Consider the following 21,108-nt stretch of genomic DNA (forward strand, 5'->3'; position numbering starts at 1 on the left):
AGCTGTTCAGGAATAGTAATTCCTCTAAAATATTCTATCTGTCATCAAACGTCTCAGAGCCTTTCCTTGCAATTACACTGAATTAAAAAGAAGCACGCTGTGTTGATGCCAAAGCTCTCTCTCAGTTAAGATAAATGCACTTGATCGGCACATAATGTGCATTACAAATATTTCCAAACTCTTTGAAAACAGGTGTTTTCCCTGTCTTCCCTCTGCTTTTTCAATGTTGTTCTGTATGCCTCTTGCAAAGCAAAGAATCTCCCTCCGCTCTCTCCACTGAGGCTGTAATTCAAACACATACATATACTATATAACTTACTGAGAAACGGATATATCGAGAGTAGAAAGCAGTAAGAATTTCATTACATCAGCGCCAGCAATGACAATCAAATCATGAAGCCCACGTGTTGCTGAAGAAGTTCATTCAGAGCTAGAATTTGACAGGGAGGATTTGAAACTACGTGTTTCCACTGAATTGTCATTATAATTCTGCACGAACTGCAAAATGCTGAAGAATGGTGTGTTCAAAGGACAGAAAATGGATTAAGAAGAAAAATGGAGAGAGACTTTTGGGAAGTGTTTGTATTCTTCAGCGTCTGCTAGTTTTGGCCTTGATGGATGGAGGCTGTGGCAGACATCTTGTGGGTGTTCTGCAGTTGTTGTGCCAAATAAAATTATCAAATGCAAAAATGTATTTAAATGCTTTACCCTTTTTGTCTGGAAAATTGATACTCGGATACTAACTGACACTAAAATTACTATAGGATTAGATATTTATTTGCAACAACGCTGATATCAACAGTGCCGCACAGAACTCCCCCCATTTTCATTGAACCGTTATCATAACCTGGCCAGCACACACGCTAACAAGCTGTTTAAGTATTAGCAATTACCCACATTAGCTGCCATTATCATTAAGGTAGTGGCTAGCAGCTATGGCTAATGATAAAGTTAATGTGCAAGCTAGGCAACAAACATTATCAGGCCTGCTCAGCTGTAACTGGCAATGTTAATTTAACAGGATAACACAATTATTTGTCCTTTAAAAAGTGTTATGTTTCTCTTAAAGTCTCAGATTAAAGGAAAGAAAAGTTTATCAGCAACTACACCGAAACAGTGGCAGCCTACTTTATCAACTCTATTTGATCATCTGAAAATATGATGCCAAACCACCAGAAGACAAGAAATAAACCCAGCTGCATGGTTCATGGCATGCATTTGCACAAACCACTATCACATTACTTTAAAAACAATCCCCCTTGTGGTATTGAAAACGGTGTTAAGTATTTTTCTGGGTATCTGTATCAAGTTCGAAATTCTTGTATGGTAACAACCCAGATATCTATCTGGACTTTTATATTCCCTGGTGAATATACGAGCTAGAAAAGCATGCACTCCACAAGTTTGACCAAAATCCAGAAATACTCTAAATAGATACACTACACCATCAAGAAACGTTAAAGAAAAATGGCTAAAACGGCTAAAAGAGTTTAGACATGACAGTTAAATGAGTTAAATACATGAGTGACACAAAGTGAAATACAGGGAGCAAGAAAAAACGGGGAAACAGTGGGGAGTAGAGATGAGGAGGAAGAGGGATGTGAGATCAAAGAGGTGTAGTGAAAGAGAGCAGACAGTGAGGAAGAAGGAGGAGAGGCGAAAGAGGAGAACAGAGAGGTCTATGAGCGGCACGGAGACCATATGGTGCCTCCAGGACTCCACCATCCCAGCAGACTGTGAGACTCTTCTGACACATACACACACACTTGCACACAAGAAGGTATCAGTTAATTCCTACTCTCTCTCACACACACACATAAGCATACACAGGATCTGACTGTGAGCTTATGTGTTTGTTCCAACCCCAAACAAATCCCTGGCTGCAGAGCTTCTAATCAAGAGAGTGATAGTGAAAGAGAGAATGACAGCAGTTGGGATTTGGCTTTGAACAGCGATATAATACACTGGCTGGGGTTACAATATTTGCTTGGAGTGAAGCCATAATACCATGACTTAGCTGTAATACAGTGCACTGACTAAGGGTGTAGCATTAGGTTTGGAATTTAGCCATCACAGTTAGTTTAGCCGCTTCAAACTGACTGCCATTAAAAACAGTAAAATGGCTTCAATAAAAAGTACTTTTTGGTCGACCTGCAGCAGCTACCAGGTTGTTAAACTGATTGATTAACAAAGTGTAATGATTTAGGGTCGATTGTAGGGTAGTCAAGATGCATACCAAATGAGCTAAAATGCCCTTTATCTCAGAGTCCCAGGATAAACTCCCACTCAGCTAGACCTTTGCTGCTTGTCATTCCCTGTTCCCTTTCCCCCCTGTTGCCTATCTCTGCTGTGCTGTCTAAATAAAGGCGAGAGGCAAGAAAAAAAAAATCCCTACCACCAGGTGGTTAGTAGCTAGTGGCACTTTTCAACCCTGCTGTGATGTTGGGTTTGGCATGAAACCAACCGCAGTGGGACACTGTGTGTGTGCAGCATTAGGGCTGGAGTAGAGGATCATCCCTTCACATAGTGTTATATGAGACTGGAATGACAGCTCGTTGGCAAACCATACAAAGCATCTGGCTAATTCAAGTTTGCGATCAATAGCTATTTTAATGTAAGGCAAGAAATAAATAAATATCCTAATTATTAAAGTCAACAAAAAACAAAATTGCTTCATTAAAGTAAAATGAAAGAGGATTTCTACTCTTTATTGTTTCTTTGTTCTATAAAAAAATGTAATTAATATTGTTCCCCTTTACTCAATATTACTTCAAATTTTCCATATAAACTTTTCATATTTTCTTATATGTTATTATATTTTATTGGGGTTTTTTTCTGTGCATATGTAAATATCATCTGCTAAAGGGTCACTGTGGCTTGCTCCCATAGCCAGCTTATTAGCTGTGTCTTGTAATATGGCGATTGATTGTGGCGAGCTATAATCTAGTTTGTTGTGGCCCTAATTTTGTGACAGCTCGGCTCAAAGGCATGCAGAAATCTCCCATGCATATACCCGCCAGCTCTTTCTTTTTTACCACTGTGTGGTTAGATGCAGGTACAACAGGAATGTGCCAGATGAAACACACAAATAAATGGTCCTGGCCTACTTTCAAAGGACACTGGCAGGGATAAATCCACTGGATGGTGTTTGTGGTGCAGATAAATCCTAAGCCCCACAAACAGCATTTTAACACTCGCCAAATGATAGAGATACAGTATCACACTCACAGCACATCTAGCACAGATCTAGCTTGACACTGATAAGCTATAATGATCATAGCAAGGCTATTCCTGACAGAAAATACTCCTTTCCTGGCTAAGTAATCACAGAAAATGGCTGATAATGGTCCTAAATTAATGGTCGATAACACAGCGTTTTGAGATGTCCTCATTTAGTCCTTGTGAAAAAAAATAAAAGCCTCTGAAAAGGTCATGCAATAAGGAAAAAAAAGATTTCTAGCACTTTGGAACTAATTCTAAATTCAGGATCAGAGCAGCTACTTCAGACCATTCTAAATTTATATATTACAATCATATAAAAAGGAGGGTTTTTTTCAGTCCTGTGACTGAAGTTCACTCTCACTGCTTCCACAAGAATTAAGAGGGTAAGGAGCAGTCAGGTGCTGCTAATTAAATGCACTTCAATTATTGATTATCTATAAAAACAGATGTTTGCAGGTCTGGAGCATTCAGGTGTGTGTAAACACAAAGCTGCATTTTTCCAGGGAGTGGATGTCTCAGCAAATTCACCCCAAGGTCAGACCATGCAGCTGCATCTCATACTTTACAGGGGTCAGTTAGCATGTTACAGGTTAAAGTTTATGACAGTACAATTAGAAAAAGACTGAACTGAACAAGCGTTCAGTTCAGTTCAGTTCAGTTCAGTTCAAGGGAACGTGGCAGCACAGCTTAAGTTCGCAAAGTTGCATCTGAACAAACCGCAAGACTTCTGCAATAGCGTCCTTTTACAGACAAGAGCAGACAAGTATTCTAATGTGAGGCCATAACATTTACATGGGTCATGCAACAAGACAATGATGCCAAGCACAGCAGCAAATCTCCAACAGAATGGTTAAAAAGAATCAAAGTGCTTGGATGGAGTACTGTCTTTTTTAACAATACTGTGAATTCAATTCTAATTATATGATGCTAAAAATTTAGTTAAAACACATTTAATTACAAAATAGCCAACTGAAGATTCAGAAAAGAAACTGGCATAAAAACCACAGCATGACAACTATTTCATATATAGAAGTTTGCGTGTGTGTGTCTGCGTGTGTGTGGATCAATACCATCTGCCTATCCATCCTGTCTGAAGAATGAGTGGGCATACATTACGACTTGTCACACATCCAAGGCAAAGTGTATTCTATTCCTGTCACGTTGATGCTGATGCGACATCAAAAGGCGGACGTCCTTCTTTTTCGTTCCAAAATTTGAATGTATTCAGCCTTGAACTACAGCCCTGGTGACTGGTCAGTACATAGTGCATCAAAGAGCTGGTGTTGCAGTGAAGTACCACGTGCAGCAGCTCCAATGAAGGTGTTGACACTGCCTGAAAATGATGCTTTCTTTTGCCAAAGCATGAATTCGTGGATCCCCCCCCCCAACTCCTTTTTGCTTTATCTCTTTGTCTTACCTGCCACTCTTGCTAATTAATAGCCACTATCACAAACAACAATGTCAATGCATGTCACACGCTCCCACGAGGCCCACTGTTGTGTGAACGAGCACGTGTGCCACTACAAATTGATACAAATAGCAGGAATTAGAGAGGCAGATCGGCCTACACATTACCCACTCCCCGCTGCAAGTCAAAATAATGATACTGTCTTACTGCCGCATCACAGGAGAAATGGACAGGGGAGAGAGACTGACGCAGCAGGTGGGATAAAAATGGAGAATGAGAGCAGGGCTGGCGTAAACAGGAAGGAGAGAAGAAAGGGAGCAAGAAAGAGAGAAGGAGAGGTAATTGGAGGTAATCCTACCGGAAGAAGAGGTTTAAAAAAAATCAAGATTTGCAAGAAAACACTCTCTCCTCTCCTCATCACAGTGACAGCAGGAGTACAGCCTAAACCCCTACACTGTGTTCCTGCTTATCCTTAAATGCTACCAGTGTGTTTGTGAGTCAGTGTGTGCGACCATTACTTCCTGCGTTTGGTTAAGCGATTATAAATGGATGTGCCTGAAAGTCAGGCGGAAAGGTGCATGACAGAAAATAGATAATGTGGGGCAAAGAAGAACTTCTTTCCTCTCTTATCTCCAATAACATTATATGACTGATAATGTAGCTGTACTGATAGGAGCCTGACATTGTACAATATCTATCTATCTATCTATCTATCTATCTATCTATCTATCTATCTATCTATCTATCTATCTATCTAAGCCAAAAACACATGTAGTGCTGCAGTGTATTGTGTGTGTGTGTAGAGGTATTAACACACGCAGTCACACACACACACTAGCTGGCTATTTTCTGTCTGCTAAGTAAATAAGGTCTTGGGTTACAGTTGAGATCAGGCATATTATAGCCTCTGAGAAATTACATGGATGTTGCTGCTGCTGCTGTAGAAAAACAGGCAACATTACAATTCATGTTCTGATGTAATGCAGATGGTTGATTTCACGTTATATATGACAGGTTTTAAGATATTTGTTGTGTGCCATTCAACTTCAGGAAAACCACACTAGTCACTAACTGTCAATAAAATGCACCAAACACATGCTTTAAATGATATATACTTACATAATAATATATAATATTTGTACAGCATTTATCATATTTAAGGTGATATGAAAATAAAAACAAACAAGGATTAAAGCAGATTCTATAACTTCAATACAAAATACTGAAAGTGTGCGAATGCAACGGATTCATAGAACTACAAGGGCAGGTTGCTTGTTTAGGTTGTTTTTTCCCCCCCCCAAAATACATTTTTGCCCTTTTCCCCTTTGTTGTGAGAAGACAGTGGACAGAAGAGTAGAAAGCTGGGAGAAAGATCAGGGGCCTCGGGGCAGATTCCAACCTGGGACTCTGCATTAGCCTTAAGGGCACATTAATCACCTGCTTCACACAAACCAGTGCCCTTACCCAAGCGTTTAAACAAACAAAACAGTCACGGAAAAAAATTAATGTGTACATTCAAAAAGCTGTAACCAGTAACAGTTTATCTGATTTATCACCTGATCACAAAATTAGCTGGATGGATGCCTGGATGAGGACTTTTGGGGTTATTATCTTATTCGCATAAAGGTGTGCTTTAACGTTATATCAAGGGCGTTATGTGGTATTGGCAATTGTGCCAAAAATTAAACTCTAATAGCAGCAATGGATTTGTTTTAAACTCCGAGCATAATGAAAAAAAGAGTGAAGAAACACGGGCCTGTGAGTCTGCTGCGCGGAGGACAGCTGGTCCTCCTCGTAACAAGATAGCAGCAAGTCTGTCGCTTGCATGGAAAACAGCTTGGCCCTTGGTAACATACAACTGGGCTCAGTAACAGTAGTGCCGGAGCTGATGACATCATTCCTGGGTTCAGTGTCACCCAAGGGCCCTTGAATATAAACTTACAGGCACAAGAGGCCCCTGAGGTGTCAAAAGCCGTTACCTTGGAGACATTGTCAAACATTGCCAGGTACACAGGACTGCAAAGGTCATCCCATACTGTAACATGTAACAACGATACTGTACTGCTACAAAAATTCAGAAGATACTGTAAAGTAACATATTCATCACAACATACAGTAATGCTATTAGTTTCACCTCTTAATTCAAGAAAAGAAATAAAATAAACATAAGGTGAGTCTGAGAGCCTGGTCAGCACATCAGGGCTTTTCCTGCATATAAAAGAAAGAAAATCACTAGCATTGTAATAAAATAAAAAAAACAGTTTTAAGTGGTTTTAAGTGGCATTTAATTTACTCAAACATAAATATATGTCATCCTATCACATGGCCTGTTATAACAGGAAAATGCATTTATACCGTTCAGTGAGATAGTACAGGCTCTTTGCTTAAATGCCCAAAAGCTCGATTTTGAACCAGAGAAACTTAATTTAAAAAAGCATTAAACTTACAGCAATAAGGTATTTAAATATAGTAGTGTAACAACATTAAAGAAACAAAACAATAGTAACCAAAAAAGTCCCTTTTTAGTTTATATCAAGAAGTTACTGTCTTACATTAAACTGTAGTTTCAAAGTATGTACAGTGCAGAACTTTTGTCCGTTTAATTAAAACGTGCATGTATTTCCATGCGTATGTCAGCACCAGCCATGACCCTGCAATCCTTTCCATATACAGAGAAACTATATAGACAGAAATCGCTGCCAGGGAAACAACTGACTGCGCACAGAAACACAAGGACACACATGAATATGCAAACATACACTGGCAGGGATAATCCTCTTTCAGAGATTACTTACGATAGATATGCCATTTGAACTCTCGCACAACTTCAAACACAAAAACCAGCACACATACATTGTAAATGGGTGGGCAAGCTATCATGTTAATTAAAAACAAACAGCTCTAATGATCAGTCGTTTTATTAAAATATAATTGGAAAGTCGGAAAAGAGGTTAAGAAATATGCATTTTCTTCATCAAGAGAAACTCTTCAGCCTTCATTAACAATTAAGAATGTGCCTATTATTGCACAAACACACTATATTTTCATTCTAATATGGTAAGAAATATGCATGGATTTGGAATCCAAGGCAGCAACCATTGATTATTAATACTCCTCAGGTTTGAGCTGCTTGGTGTCTAAAAGTTTCATGACTGTCACTTCTGACAACAAGATGAGGCTGTTTAGAATCTGACGAGCGATACTGCCCTTAGAGTTGCCTTGATCGAACACAAACACACTTCTGCATTTTAATGCTGCGTCTTAGTTTGTTTCCCATCGCTGAGAGCATCGCCAGCCCACACTTCCCAAGAATGTCAGCGCTTTTACGGATTGTGTTAGGGAATTCTTATAAAAGATTCAGTCTGAAGTCTGTTTGGACTGAGCTAAACTGCACAGAACCACTTAACTTATTTGGAAAGAATTCTCCCTGTCTTCCTCTAAATGTGGCAGAATATTTCCCTCCTTCTGGTTTGGCTGTGTGGAGCGCTGCATCAGAGAGGATTTGGAGAAGCTAAAATAAGCCAAAAAAAACAACAACCACCACCTCCACGAGAGCAGCTAAAACCACTCATAAATGTTGGAAGATCTGCTTCAGCACTGAGGGGAGGGTTGCAGCGGATCAAAGTCAAAGTCAAAGTCAACTTTATTGTCAATTCTGCCACATGTACAGGACATACAGAGAATAGAAACTACGTTACTCTCAATCCCTAGATAAAATAGCAAATGATGAGGATGAGTTATAATGTACAGTAGCAAAGGGATGGGAGAAGAGAGGGGCGGTGTTAGGCAACAGATATGAGAGAGTGGAGAGAGAGGAGGAATACCTTTGCAAAATAAAGCAAACGTATTCTTTGGTGCACAAAGACGACCGCATTTTGAAAATGTGACATTATATGAGAGGAGAAAAATAAACACAATTTCTCTCTCTCCAGCTCCGTTCTGCTCTCTCAGTTGTATAACAGTGCTTCTACCTCGGAGCTACATTATCCTCGCAAATCTCCTGCACTACTGTACCTTTACAAATAGCTCCAACCTGTTTTGGGAAATTCAAAGCCACTGTATAGCAAAAGCCTTCTAGATTCCTACTGAGCTGCTGGAGTGAAAGCCTGGCACTCTAAAGCGTTTCCACTACAAAGTCAGACGGCACAGGAAGCTTCGGGATACTATAAAAATCTCTCCTTTTATCCATTTGTGAAGTGGAGTTAATTTTTCCCAGAGATTAAGATTATACTGTAGGATAGAGAGAGTTCTAGAGCACTAGTACTTTTTTATGAGGGCACAGCCTTCACTTGCTGAAGCTCTTTGGATCAGAATGTAAAATAGGGCAATGTCCTGAGTGAGGGAGGTCATGTTCTGTCTGGAAAGGAAACTGTGAGAAAAAAGGGACTATTTCTGCACCAGTGCAAGTCTAAATTCTCTTAATCATGTAATATTATGATTAAAAGAATTATGTAAAAGGAACAAATGAAGTGCTTAGTTAAATTTATCAAGAATGAGGGAAAGTAGCTCACAAATAAGCTAAGAAACCAAAATAGCAATTCTTGCTTGGAAACAACTTTAATTGCTACCATCATCTAAGAAATTCAAGATTTAAAAAAAAATGGGGGAATGAGCTTTATTTTGTCTTGCAAAGTTTTTAGATGAGAAACTCTATACCACTTTCACATGATCAGAAGTTGGTAAGATCACTCCCCAGTCACACAGGCCTAAAGAACAGTTAGCAAACCATCTGGCAATGAGAGAAAAATGTGTATTCCACTATTACCTGAGTTGTTTGATGGAGGCTGGTGAAAGTCGCTGTGAAATCAACCGCTAAAGTCCCATTCACCATATCTGGAGACAGGTTAGTGACCCTCTGGAAATCACTAGAGTGTATTCCGCAACTGGTTGGAGACTGGTTTCTAAAGGCTGCCGGCAATCACTAGCATGAAATTGGTTGCACAGAGGTATGTGGTCCTGTGCTGGTAGTAGCAGTAAGTCACAGCGTTCTCAGTTTCTGGTTTGTGTTTTACTAATGGTTAGCAGTTACTTAGTTAGGGTTTGTTTTCAGACAAGTTGATGAGTAAAATGCAAAATATGAGTTGCCAAGGCAATCTGATAGTGACAAAAGAAACTGCAAAGTGGATCTGGTGCAGTTTCACCTGGTGATAGCCAGCAACTTTAAGCAACCGGTTGTGGCACACAGTACATTTTTCCTTGGTGACAAGATTTTCCAAGTGGTTGCAAACTCATGAATAGCCAGGCAGGGGAGGAAAACAACTAGCTTAGAAAAAAATCATGCTCTCGAAAAAATTGGTATTTTTCTTGGATTTGAAAAGAAAAGAGGGGCAAACAAGAAGCAATAACTTAAAAAAAGACCTTTTAAGATATTTGTTGGATGATAATTGTTAGAACAGGAAAATTATAGTTCTAAATTACTGAGTGCTGACTTCTATTTAACTGCTGTAGTTTTAATTATATTGCAAACTCCGAGTGAATAATCTCATTTTAATTTCAAATCTGTTTTTGGCTTTTATCAGTAACATTTTAAGGCTATTAAAGTTTATCAGTAAAAAATAACTGAAATAAAAAGCCAATTCTGTTTCACAATGATGCTTTTGTTTTAGGCTTTTGTTATAAATCAAGCAAATTTTTTTTCTTTACAGTTTTAGCTTAAAGAGTTTAAAGTTTTAGAAAAGACAATAAAATAAATTTTGAATGAATATACACTGATTATGATTTTGGCTATAGCATTTTATCCTATAGAATAAAGCTCGTTTAGTGTATGTGCTCAATAAACTATACAGTAGACTATATAACAATTCGACATGAGACTACAAATACGTCCATTAATACATTTATCTCAGCATCAGTCAGCCCTTCATTCCATTCTGAAGGACTTCTCATTTATGATTAATTAGGCTAAAGTTCACTTTCTGGTAGTGAATTTCCTGGTTTTCTTCCTCACTGAAAGTCAATTTAGAACCAGTTCAAAAGGAATAAAACTTTATATTATTAATGCTCTTTCTCACTGCGCCATAACAAACTTCATATTTTATCAGTAATGAGATACAGAAGCCCTGAGGAAAGAAAAGCGGCTTTAGAAGAATGATATGACTTTCATATCACTCATACCTTCTGACCTTCATCATGTTGTTTTCTCTTTTTTCAGCTATGTGGTCTGGCAACCAAAGATCTATTTCACTGAGATTTGTCATATTCAGAGCGTTAAATGCCATCTGAACCACTGTGTGTGGTGAGGGGGGGAATGAACCTGAATGCAGATAAAAAATAATATAACAACAAGGGAGTGAGCGAGATTTAGTGTGGCAAAAGGGAGTTGTGCGCTAAAAATTAAATGCTAATAATATGCAGATGATGTAAGAGATGAAATCTGGTGGCAAAACAAAGAGTCCTGTCAGGATGTAGAAAGTGCTGTGTCTGTGTCTGGAGTATAGACAAAGTGGTTTTCTTAATATTACGCTTTGTTGCTGCTTAACACACAAACACATGCCCACACACACATACACTCACACACACTCATGCACAGAGAGAGATAAAGCCTAAGTCGTGCCGATAAGCAATTGGATGGAAAGAAAGTCAGCCACTGTAACGAGACACTGAGGGAATACAGAGCAGTGCCGAGAGACTTGGAGTGAAAGGGAATGAGAAAGATAAAGAGACTCGAGTGGGAGAGGGAAAATTATTGAAGGGAGAGAGAGACAGACAGATGTTAGGTCACACAGAGAAACAACGAGAAGAAGAATGAGTAAAAAAAAAAGTTTGAAGTAATAAAAAAAGAAAGAACAGTGAGGAAAACTTGAAACAAAGAGGAAGGATGTAACAGGAGAAATAAACAGAGATAATGAGCAGAAATGACGAAATGACGGTAGTCTGCAGGAAAACAAGGATCTGAAAATGAAATAAAACAAAGGGGATTTCCCTCATGAGATGCACACAAACACACACAGAGAGAAGGGAAAGAGAGACACGGTAACTAGTCTGAGTCTTGTTTTGGTTCAGCTGTGATAGTTCAGGCGGAACATGTTTCAAGTTTGCATGATTTCTCAGATTTGTAGCGGAAATCTCTTCTGCAACTTTCAATCAGACAGCGATGAATCAGATTCTCTGTGCAGTTTATAAAACGCTTTCTAAATCATGGAAATGAAAAATCAAATCAAAAACCACTTCTCCGAGTCTGTTTCCCTTTCCTCTTTAATTCTCGTTTACATCTTTCTCTACATAAAACTGTACAGTTCTGTGTATTTGACACAACTTTAACATCCTCACTGGCATCAAAGATAATCATTGTTTCTGCTTCCTATTAACGTCGTAGATTGAGAGGCTATTTCACAGACACTTATCATGGGCTGGATAATGATTCTTGCACTTACTTTTTAATTAAAGTCATAATCATAATTTACACTTTCCCTCCAGTCCCTTCCGGTTGTACACATAATTGAAATAATAATTCACAAGTGTGTTTTCTCCTTCCTTTGCTTCCTCCCTCCTTCTCTCTTCCCCCAGTCTTCCTCTGTGTCCTCTGCCTCCTAGCTGCATTGCTGCCGCCAACCTGCTCCTGCCCTCCTCCCTGTCTCTGCTCCTCGGACAGCCTGGTGGTGGACTGCAGAGGCCGGGGTCTCTCCTCTCTGCCTCCCTTGCACCTCCTGCCTCCAAGGAGCCGCTCACTCCTGCTAACCAACAATAAACTCGCCTCGCTGGGAGCAGCTGCCTTTGCTAACCTCACTTCTCTGGAGGTTGTGAAATTTTTCTTTGCCTCAAAGCTGAACATGTTGTGGGTTGTTGTTACATTGTTGTTCATCACTGTGTGGGCAGCACAATAAGTGATATTGTCTGGCGGATCTTATATTGAGCAAACTGCAGAAAACCTCTGATCTCAGTCTGAAAAGTTAAGAAAAAGTTGACATTTTCAAGGTTTTGCAGGAAAAATTTGCATTTACTGTGGCTGGCAGCAACAAAACAATTGATAGTTTCTGTGCAATGAATACAACCTCATTAGTTACAACACTTGGCTGCTCTTTATTTATGAATGTCTCTTATTTACCATATCAGATAGAAGTAATTGCTTCTGTTTCCTGTCAAGGCTTAATGTACAATGAAACGTTTGCAGTTTTTGATTAATTCAGATTTTCATACCCACCAAAACACCACTAGTTATTTTAAACATAAGTGCCAGATTAAGTTAAAGTTATTTGTAATACTCAAAAAGATCATCAGCTACCACCAGTGTCTAAATTGTGCATAATTTGCATGTGTTTTTTAGGAACTGGACCTCTCTAATAATTACTTGGATAATTTACCAGCCGGATTATTCAGAGACATGTCCAACCTGACAAGATTGACTCTGCGCAACAACTCCTTAACAGTAATGGACAGAGACCTCTTCCAGGTAGGCACTCTAAATTACACAGCACCATACTTCGTAAAGCCTTCAACACTGCTCACTAAATACAGAATAAATGGCATTATTCCAACTACAAATCACATAGGACACTCAAATATTCCCTGCTAAAATGCATGGAAAACCTGTCTTTGTCTTCCGTGTACTGGGTGATATGTATTATCATTACAGTGTACTGAATGTGACTGAAAAAGAAAACAAAGCTGATACCACAAAGCTAAAGCTTAAGCGTCTGGATTTGAACTTCACGGGCTGTGCTTAATCGAGCCAACCTGAGCAGTTATACTTAAAAGATTGGGCCCCTGTCCAGGTGTTAAATTAGTAACAAACCATTTTCCCAGCACTTTCATCCACTAAATCAGAACAGTCAGTAGGATAAGTCTGTGTCATCACTTCACTTGGAAATGTAAATTAAAATCAGTAGCTGCCAGTAGCTACATGGGAAAGATGTGTAAAGCCAGTGGGTTTTATGAAAAAAAGTGCCCAACCATCAAACAAAGGCCTGCTTTTGATGTTTCTACAGGGTCTGAGCGGTCTTCAGAGTCTAGACCTGTCATTGAATGGTCTGTCCACAATTCCTCTCGGCCTACTGGATGAGTTGCAGAGCCTAAGGTAGGTACACACCAGAATACATTCATTTACACTGATTTTAATCGGGTGCTCACTTACAGGACCAAACACTAGAGTAAGATCACGATCCAGAATTATGAACAATGTAATATTCTCTCATGAGTTACAAGGTCAGAGTCGTGGATAATGTTCCAGAAGGAGAGCGCAGAGATCTTAGTTAACATAATCAGAAGATTATAAGATTATTGTAATTTCATAGAAGAAGGTGAAAATGTTGGAAACCTTTCTGAAGACACTGTGTCTATGCTGACCAGCTGGCACAGAAACTAAGCAGCACTACTCGTGTTAGTCAGGCCAAGGCAACAATGTTGACATAACCAGTAAGACTGATAGTAGTAGTACCAAACATTTTCAGTAAATAATTCTGTTTTGTTTTTTTTCCCCTCAATTTTAAGCGTTACATACCCATACAACACTGATTATTCTGATATAATTCTACTAAACTATTATTATTATTATTACTTTTACTCCAAGGTGGCTGTCCCTAGCGGGTAACAGGCTTCATGGTTTGGAAAGGGCAGCATTTGAGCCGCTGGCCAATCTGCAACACCTGGAACTGGGCCATAACCCCTGGGAATGTGACTGCAACCTCCGCGATTTCAAACACTGGATGGAGTGGCTGCTGTACAGAGGTGGCTGTTTGATTTATGTTACAAGAACTTTTAAAGGCTACGCTTGATTTGAACTGAGGGAAAAGGACAACAGGCCGAATGGGGTCACGAAGGAGTGGGCAGAAACGAGAGGTTATGTGGCTGGGTATTTGTTTCCATTTCTGCAACACCGTGCTTCTGGCTGTATAATATAAGCGCATCAGTGTGATAATGCGCATTAACGCGCTCATTGTGCGCTTCCTTGTACTGTATCCACGTGTCTCTGTGGGCTGTTAGTACATCAGATAACCGCAGCTGCTCTCCGCTCTTTCTCCTCATGTGTAAAAATCTACATTCACCTCAGTGCCTTGGGCCCCAGCTGCCCCGCTAATGAAGCATCTCTTCTCTTTTATGCTCTATTCTCCTCTCTGCTTCATTCTGCTCTCTTCTGCTTTGCTGGGCTTAACTCCTGCTAAGTTCAGTACACCTCATAGGACACTGGACATCATAAGATGAGCAGACAAATTGCATGAAGACATTTCATAGCTCAACATGTAATCATGGCAGTAGCAGTCTTGCAGAAAGTAAGACAAAGCTTGAGAGCAGCCTGTGTTGACTACTATATATGCACAGCTGTAATATCTGGAGATATTTGTAGAGAAAGATGTGTTTGTAAAAGAGTCTTCTGTCACAGGCTGAGATAAAAATCTGGGGGCTAAATACTCATTCTGTCTTTCTGTTTTGCATTGCTTTTATCTTATTGCTTCTGTCACTTAACCTGCCCTATCTGAAAATGCAGATCAATGGCTTTCTAGCATGTGACCTTGTTACGAATACTGTGTTTGCAGGGCTGTACCCTCGTGCCACCAGTGGGAATTAGTGACTCAGATATTTCTCCTGTCTACACATGCTACCGCTTTTTGCTGAAGCCAGGCATGTCATCTCATGAATTATACAAGGGTTTAGTTGAGGCTATCTCCAACCTAGCGTTGCGGGCACAGTAAACTTGGTGTCTGTGAAGTGATGTATGACTCATCCCAGTGTTGGCACAGCCACCCCCGACCAAGTCTTTCCTACGTTTTCCGTTAATTGGTAGTGCTTTACCGACATAAGGCGCTTTATAAATGACCTCTCACTGTCCTCTTGTCTCTACACCTCTGTCTCTCTCCATTTAGGGGGGAAGGTGGATGCGGTGGAGTGCACACTACCGAAAGATCTGCGTGGGCGAGACATCCGTGGCGTTCCGGTGGAAATGTTCAACTACTGTCTCCAACTCGAAGATGAGAACGGAGGGGGTGAGGGTTCTCGTTCGGGACAAGGAGGCGGTCCTCCCTGCAGCAGGAACGCTCTCAATCCCAGCGGGTCGACGCCAGTTTCTGACAGCAGCGGCAGCACTGCTGATGATTCCTCTTCAAACACTGGAAGTGGGGGAACAGGTGGAGAGGCTCCACAGGACTGCACCCGCTCTCGCTACCGACCTGTAAGCGTGCGGCGCGCCATTGGTACGGTTGTAATTGCCGGCGTGGTGTGTGGCATTGTTTGCATAATGATGGTGGCTGCCGCGGCTTACGGCTGTATCTACGCCTCCCTGATGGCCAAATACCAGAGAGAGCTAAAGAAGAGGCAACCGCTAATGGGGGATGGAGAGGCTGATGGAGAGGACAGGGATGAGAAACAGATCTCCTCTGTTGCCTAAAGGAGTGATGGCATGGGGGTTTGGCACGTCAAAGGCTTAGGGATGAAAAGGGTGAAAATTAAAAGGGCTCAAAGAGATGAGAGATGGAAGAGCTTGTTTTAAACACACAGACGGTTATAGTATCTCTCCCTGGGACTCTCAAACTGACACCTCTCCCACTTTTTGTCTTCCTTTCTTTTTCTATTTTTAACCTCCTCCACTCTGTCGTTTTCTCTAACATACTCCCTCACACACATACCTTATCTGCTCCCAGATTCTCTCTTCCATTTGGACCCGTTCTCACTGCAGTATTCATTCCCAAACATCCCTCCAACTCGCCTACCAGCCACCTACTGCTGTTGAATTTACCAGTATATTGGCTAGGAGAAAAAAAATTGGTTCCTCTCTCTCAGTATGAAACATATCATTTAAGTAGTTACAGAACACTCATGGTGCACGGTGAGCCAGTTTTTGTAAACCTGGGCTGAGATATCAGGGATTCATAATTTGTACGGTATTGACTGGACCAATATGAGAAGAATTTCTTGTATCAGGAAGTATCCTGCAGTTCTCAGTTTATCTGTAACCTTCTCCTTCTCAGCCTCTCCAAAGCCAGTAAACCCCTCAAGAAACCAAGACCTGAGCACAGACCCGTTCACTCTCTTCTGGACTGATCCTCCTCTGATTTCTCCTCAACCTCCAAGACCTCAAGAAAGAAACTGACATTAATGAGGAGAGCTGATAGAAAATTAAGACGATTTGTAGATGGAAATCCGATCTACTACTTTATCAAAGGAAAGATACTGAGGCTAGATCTGATATATGTAACAGAAAACCATTTGGATTTACAGATGAGCATTCATTTATCACATTAGTGGGACTCTGGCCTGTTCGGATCAGACTTCACTTTTGCTCTGGATCTTCTGTGGACTAATTCGAGCCTGGAGGTATTCAAAAGTGAAGCTGTCCATGAGATTCTGACTTGGATCTTATCAATCAGCTCAAGGAGGATTAAACCATATGACTGGAATGTTGAATTTGCTGTATTCACCTGCTTCAGAAAAAGCTCCTACTTGTTTGATGCTTAAGATGGTTATGATAAATGTCCGGACAGATCAAAAGAATCAGATCAAATCCATGTTCTGGTGTTACTTGGACTATGCTTCTGGATCAAGGAAGATTACACCACAGTTACTGAGATCCAAAGGACCACAGACTTTGCTTTAAAGCACATGCTCTTTGTTCTGAACTCATTTTGAAACTCCTTTCACCTATCAGAGGTGAAAGTTTGCTACTATGGCATAAAAAAACTCTCTGAGAATCCTGGTTTTCTGGCAAGGACTACAAAAATTCATCTATAAACTACAAACTTCAGGCTTGTGCACTTTATTTCCCTAAACAGATTCCCTCTGGCCTCTCTTTCCGTCCTGTCCTCCTTCTTTCTTTCTAAGATGGATGAATTGCCTGGAGGGATTATTAAAAAAGAGGGATTAAACTAAAAAAGCTGCTATTTTTACCCCTCCTCCTTCTCATCCCTTTATCTCGCTATCTTTTTTTTCTCTATCCAGTGCTATTTGAGGAGGTTTTTTTCACACTCCTTAAAGACTCCATCCTTTTGTGCATCCCTTCTCCCATAGTCTTGTCTGTTTGTTTTTCTTGAACAGTCTGCAATATGCAATGGAAGTTGCATGAAAATGTCACTGCCAAAGAGTCCTTGTGTTTAAAAAGAAAACGTAATTATCATTAATTTGAGAGGAATCGCTTGATTAACACTCGTTTCTCAGTGCAGTCACATAAACGGTTTGATTGTTTGCTCTTTACGTAGTGTTTTCATGAGTATCCCTATCTATGGCCTGGTAAACGTTATTATTTTACAGTTAGCAGAGTACAATAACTAACTTAAGTTCCCCCCATACTAAAACTATCGTTCCCTCTCAATTTGTGATTGGCTGCGAATAAACTTATATTAATAGTGTGTTATCTTATATCTGGGTATGATGCAGATACATATTATTATACTAGTCTTCTATGGTGTGTTGGCCCAACAATCCAGAATCGTTTAAAGTAGCCGTTTACGGTTTTTCTGTATCAATTCATGATGTATGTGTTTTATTGTGTTAATGGCTTCTATGTTCTGTTTTAGATTTAAATATCTGTGTAACATTTCTTTGTTGTTTCCATTTATTTGTGTTGACTAGCTGGTAAGGTTTCTGAAAGAAGCATAGAAAGAGTTTACCAGTTTATGCCTAATGTTAATCTGGTTGGGATCATTTGGCATAGAGCTCTAACATGTATTTTTTTTTTTAAAATTTAATAGCAGTGGCTTTATCTCCTACAAATATTTTTTCATAATGCGACTTAATCCCTGTTTGTACAGGATTAGTATTTCCAGGAGGACCAAATTATATCCCTGCGTGTGTATTTCATGCACACAGGTAATGTCTGTGTTTCATTTAAATATACTGACATAAACTCTGGATATGATGGCAAATGTTGATTGGAAAGTACTTGTACTATAAATAATAACACCTACCTTTTGACAGGTATCTACATGTTCCTTAAATGCTCCAAAATTTTCATTTAGAATTGCCAATGCATCTTCTGTAATCTTAAACTGGAATGAGGCAAAAAAGGTGTTTAATTTTCCTAATTAAGTGATTTCCATGATGAGGCTAATATTATCACAGGAATTCTGTAGGTAGGTAAAGTAGGCATCGAGGATTGGACTTTTTACTTCACAAAGTATGGCAGAGTTGTTGTTATGATGAACGACTGGAAGCCCTTGGGTAATATTTCAATCATGTGCAAACAGAGTTATTTTAAAATAAGAAACAGTATTTGCATTTATGAAGATACTTTCTGTCTATATTGCAATTACAAAGATGTCAAAATCTGTATCTACAAGCTTATTTTTAATGGATTGTTTTTACAATATAATAACTATGTTCAATGTGTATTTAAGTTACAATGAGAACAATTTGGAAAAGGTCAGAAAAAGTAAGTCTAGCTCTTCTGGATGCAAGAGAGCTGACTGATGACCAGAAAGAGCATCTCATCATAGAGTTCAAAACACCTTGGGTGTACATTATAACTTAAAATTTGTCAAAATTTAATAACAATGGCTGCTTCACTAACCTGAAAAGATGCAGAAAGCGCTCAAGCAAAAGCAATTTCCAAATTAGCTTCACATTGGACGTCTTCATGGATGCACATGCTGACATTAAATACTGTGTGATATAACCTTGAATTTTAGAGACTCTGAGGTAGCGCCGTAACGAAAGCAAAAGCTAAACTCTGTCTTTGAATCCAGAAACACTGTCCTCTCACCCCCTGGTCTGCAGGTCTTGTGTTGTTTGTAGCTAAGTATCTTAGCTAGCTTGATCCTGTTCCTATAGTCTGTGTGCATAAAGAACAATAAATTCTAGTTTGTTACGTAAAAACTGCAGCAGCCATGATGACCAAGGGCCTCTGAGACTACACTGCTCAGAAATCTACATGTGTTGTGTTGTTATGATGATTGTGATTATGACAACGATGCTATGAAGATGGTGATGAAGCATTTCCTAGTTAATATGCATTGTTTTAAATAAAAACATATCACACCTATGTCATATTTGCATTCAGACTAAATATAAGGTTTAAAAGAATATAAGGACTATTTATTTAATAAATATAATTTGGATTAAAGAGCACATCAGCAGATATAGGTGGAATAAGTATACAATGTCAAAAACACATTAATTAGCCTATACCTTCATATATATATATATATATATATATATATATATATATATATATATATATATAATAAAATATATATGTTTCAGCTTGCAGGGGTCTTTAACCTGTCGCTTGCCCAGTCAGTAGTACCAGCGTGCTTCAAGAACACCTCCACTGTGCCAGTGCCGAAACAATCAACGTGCCTGAACGACTATTGCCCTGTAGCACTCACACCCATAGTTATGAAGTCCCTTGAGCGACTGGTCCTGGCACACCTCAAGACATGCTTTCCCCATACACTGGATCCTCACCAATTTGCCTATCGAAGCAATAGGAGTACAGAGGATGCTGTATCCACAGCACTACACTGTGCACTCTCACACCTGGACAACAAGAATACTTGTGCAAGAATCCTGTTTGTTGACTTCAGCTCAGCATTCAGTACAGTTATTCCCTCCAAGCTGATCACTAAACTTGTGGAAACTGGAATCAGCAACTCTATGTATAATTGGATCATGGACTTTCTGACCAACAGAACCCAGCATGTTAGGTCATGCCATGACTGCTCTACCAACATCACACTCAACACTGGCACTCCACAGCGCTGTGTGCTGAGCCTGTTCCTCTACTGCCTTTTCACCCATGACTGCAGACCTAGGTATGGATCCAACTCCATCATCAAGATTGTGGATGACACGACAGTGATTGGTCTCATCAGTGACAACGATGACTTTAACTACAGGGAAGAGGTAAAGGACCTAGCTGTATGGTGTGCTGACAATAACCTGCTCCTGAATACCAGAAAAACCAAGGAGCTCATTGTGAACTTCAGGAAGGAGAAGAGAGACACCCATGTCCTCATCTACATAAATGGCACAGCTGTTGAATGGGTTTTCAGCTTCAAGTTCCTGGGGACATCTCCATCTCCAGCCTGGTCAAGAAGGCCCATCAGCGCCTCTTTTTCGTGAGGACACTGAAGAAGAATCACCTGTCTGCTGACTTACTGGGTAACTTCTACTGCTGTGCAATAGATAGCATCCTGACCAACTGCGTCACAGTCTGGTATGGGAATTGCTCTGTTGCTGACCACAAGGCACTGCAGCAGGTGGTGAAAACCACCCAACGCATCACAGGGACTCCACGTCCTGCCATTGAGGATGTCCACAAGCAGAGGTGTCTATGCTGGGCATGCATCATTCCCAGGGACTATATCTTCCCAATAAACTCTTCTAGTTCCTCCCCTCCAGAAGGCTCTATAATAAGCAGGTTTAATACCAGCTTCTTCCCCACAGCTGTCACCCTACTAAACTCAGTCCCCTGCTGAACCTTTCCATTCACAGTCACTTAACCATCTACACTCCCCCTCATCCCTCCCAATGACCATGAACATTCACTGTATGCTCACATTACAGTACGTACTTACACTGTTCACTGTTCACTGTTCAAGAGTGCTACTCTTCCA

At 40.0% G+C, this 21,108-nt stretch overlaps 2 protein-coding genes across 2 annotated transcripts in view; one reads left to right on the plus strand and one right to left on the minus strand.

The window, feature by feature from the left end:
* The window catches only part of lrtm2a (leucine-rich repeats and transmembrane domains 2a), a 28,039-nt gene extending 9,766 nt beyond the window's left edge, over nucleotides 1-18,273 (plus strand). Inside the window, exons 3-7 of the mRNA XM_080886803.1 lie at nucleotides 12,137-12,366; nucleotides 12,894-13,019; nucleotides 13,555-13,643; nucleotides 14,136-14,293; nucleotides 15,427-18,273. Of these exons, the coding sequence (XP_080742929.1) occupies nucleotides 12,137-12,366; nucleotides 12,894-13,019; nucleotides 13,555-13,643; nucleotides 14,136-14,293; nucleotides 15,427-15,947 (1,124 nt within the window). The 3' untranslated portion in view covers nucleotides 15,948-18,273. The remainder of the gene's footprint in view (nucleotides 1-12,136; nucleotides 12,367-12,893; nucleotides 13,020-13,554; nucleotides 13,644-14,135; nucleotides 14,294-15,426) is intronic.
* cacna2d4a (calcium channel, voltage-dependent, alpha 2/delta subunit 4a) overlaps nucleotides 1-21,108 on the minus strand; it is a 107,338-nt gene that overhangs the window by 57,075 nt on the left and 29,155 nt on the right. The gene's annotated exons all lie outside the window — the stretch shown is intronic.

This window comes from Rhamphochromis sp. 'chilingali' (assembly GCF_963969265.1).
Source record: "Rhamphochromis sp. 'chilingali' genome assembly, chromosome: 7".
Classification (NCBI taxonomy): domain Eukaryota; kingdom Metazoa; phylum Chordata; class Actinopteri; order Cichliformes; family Cichlidae; genus Rhamphochromis; species Rhamphochromis sp. 'chilingali'.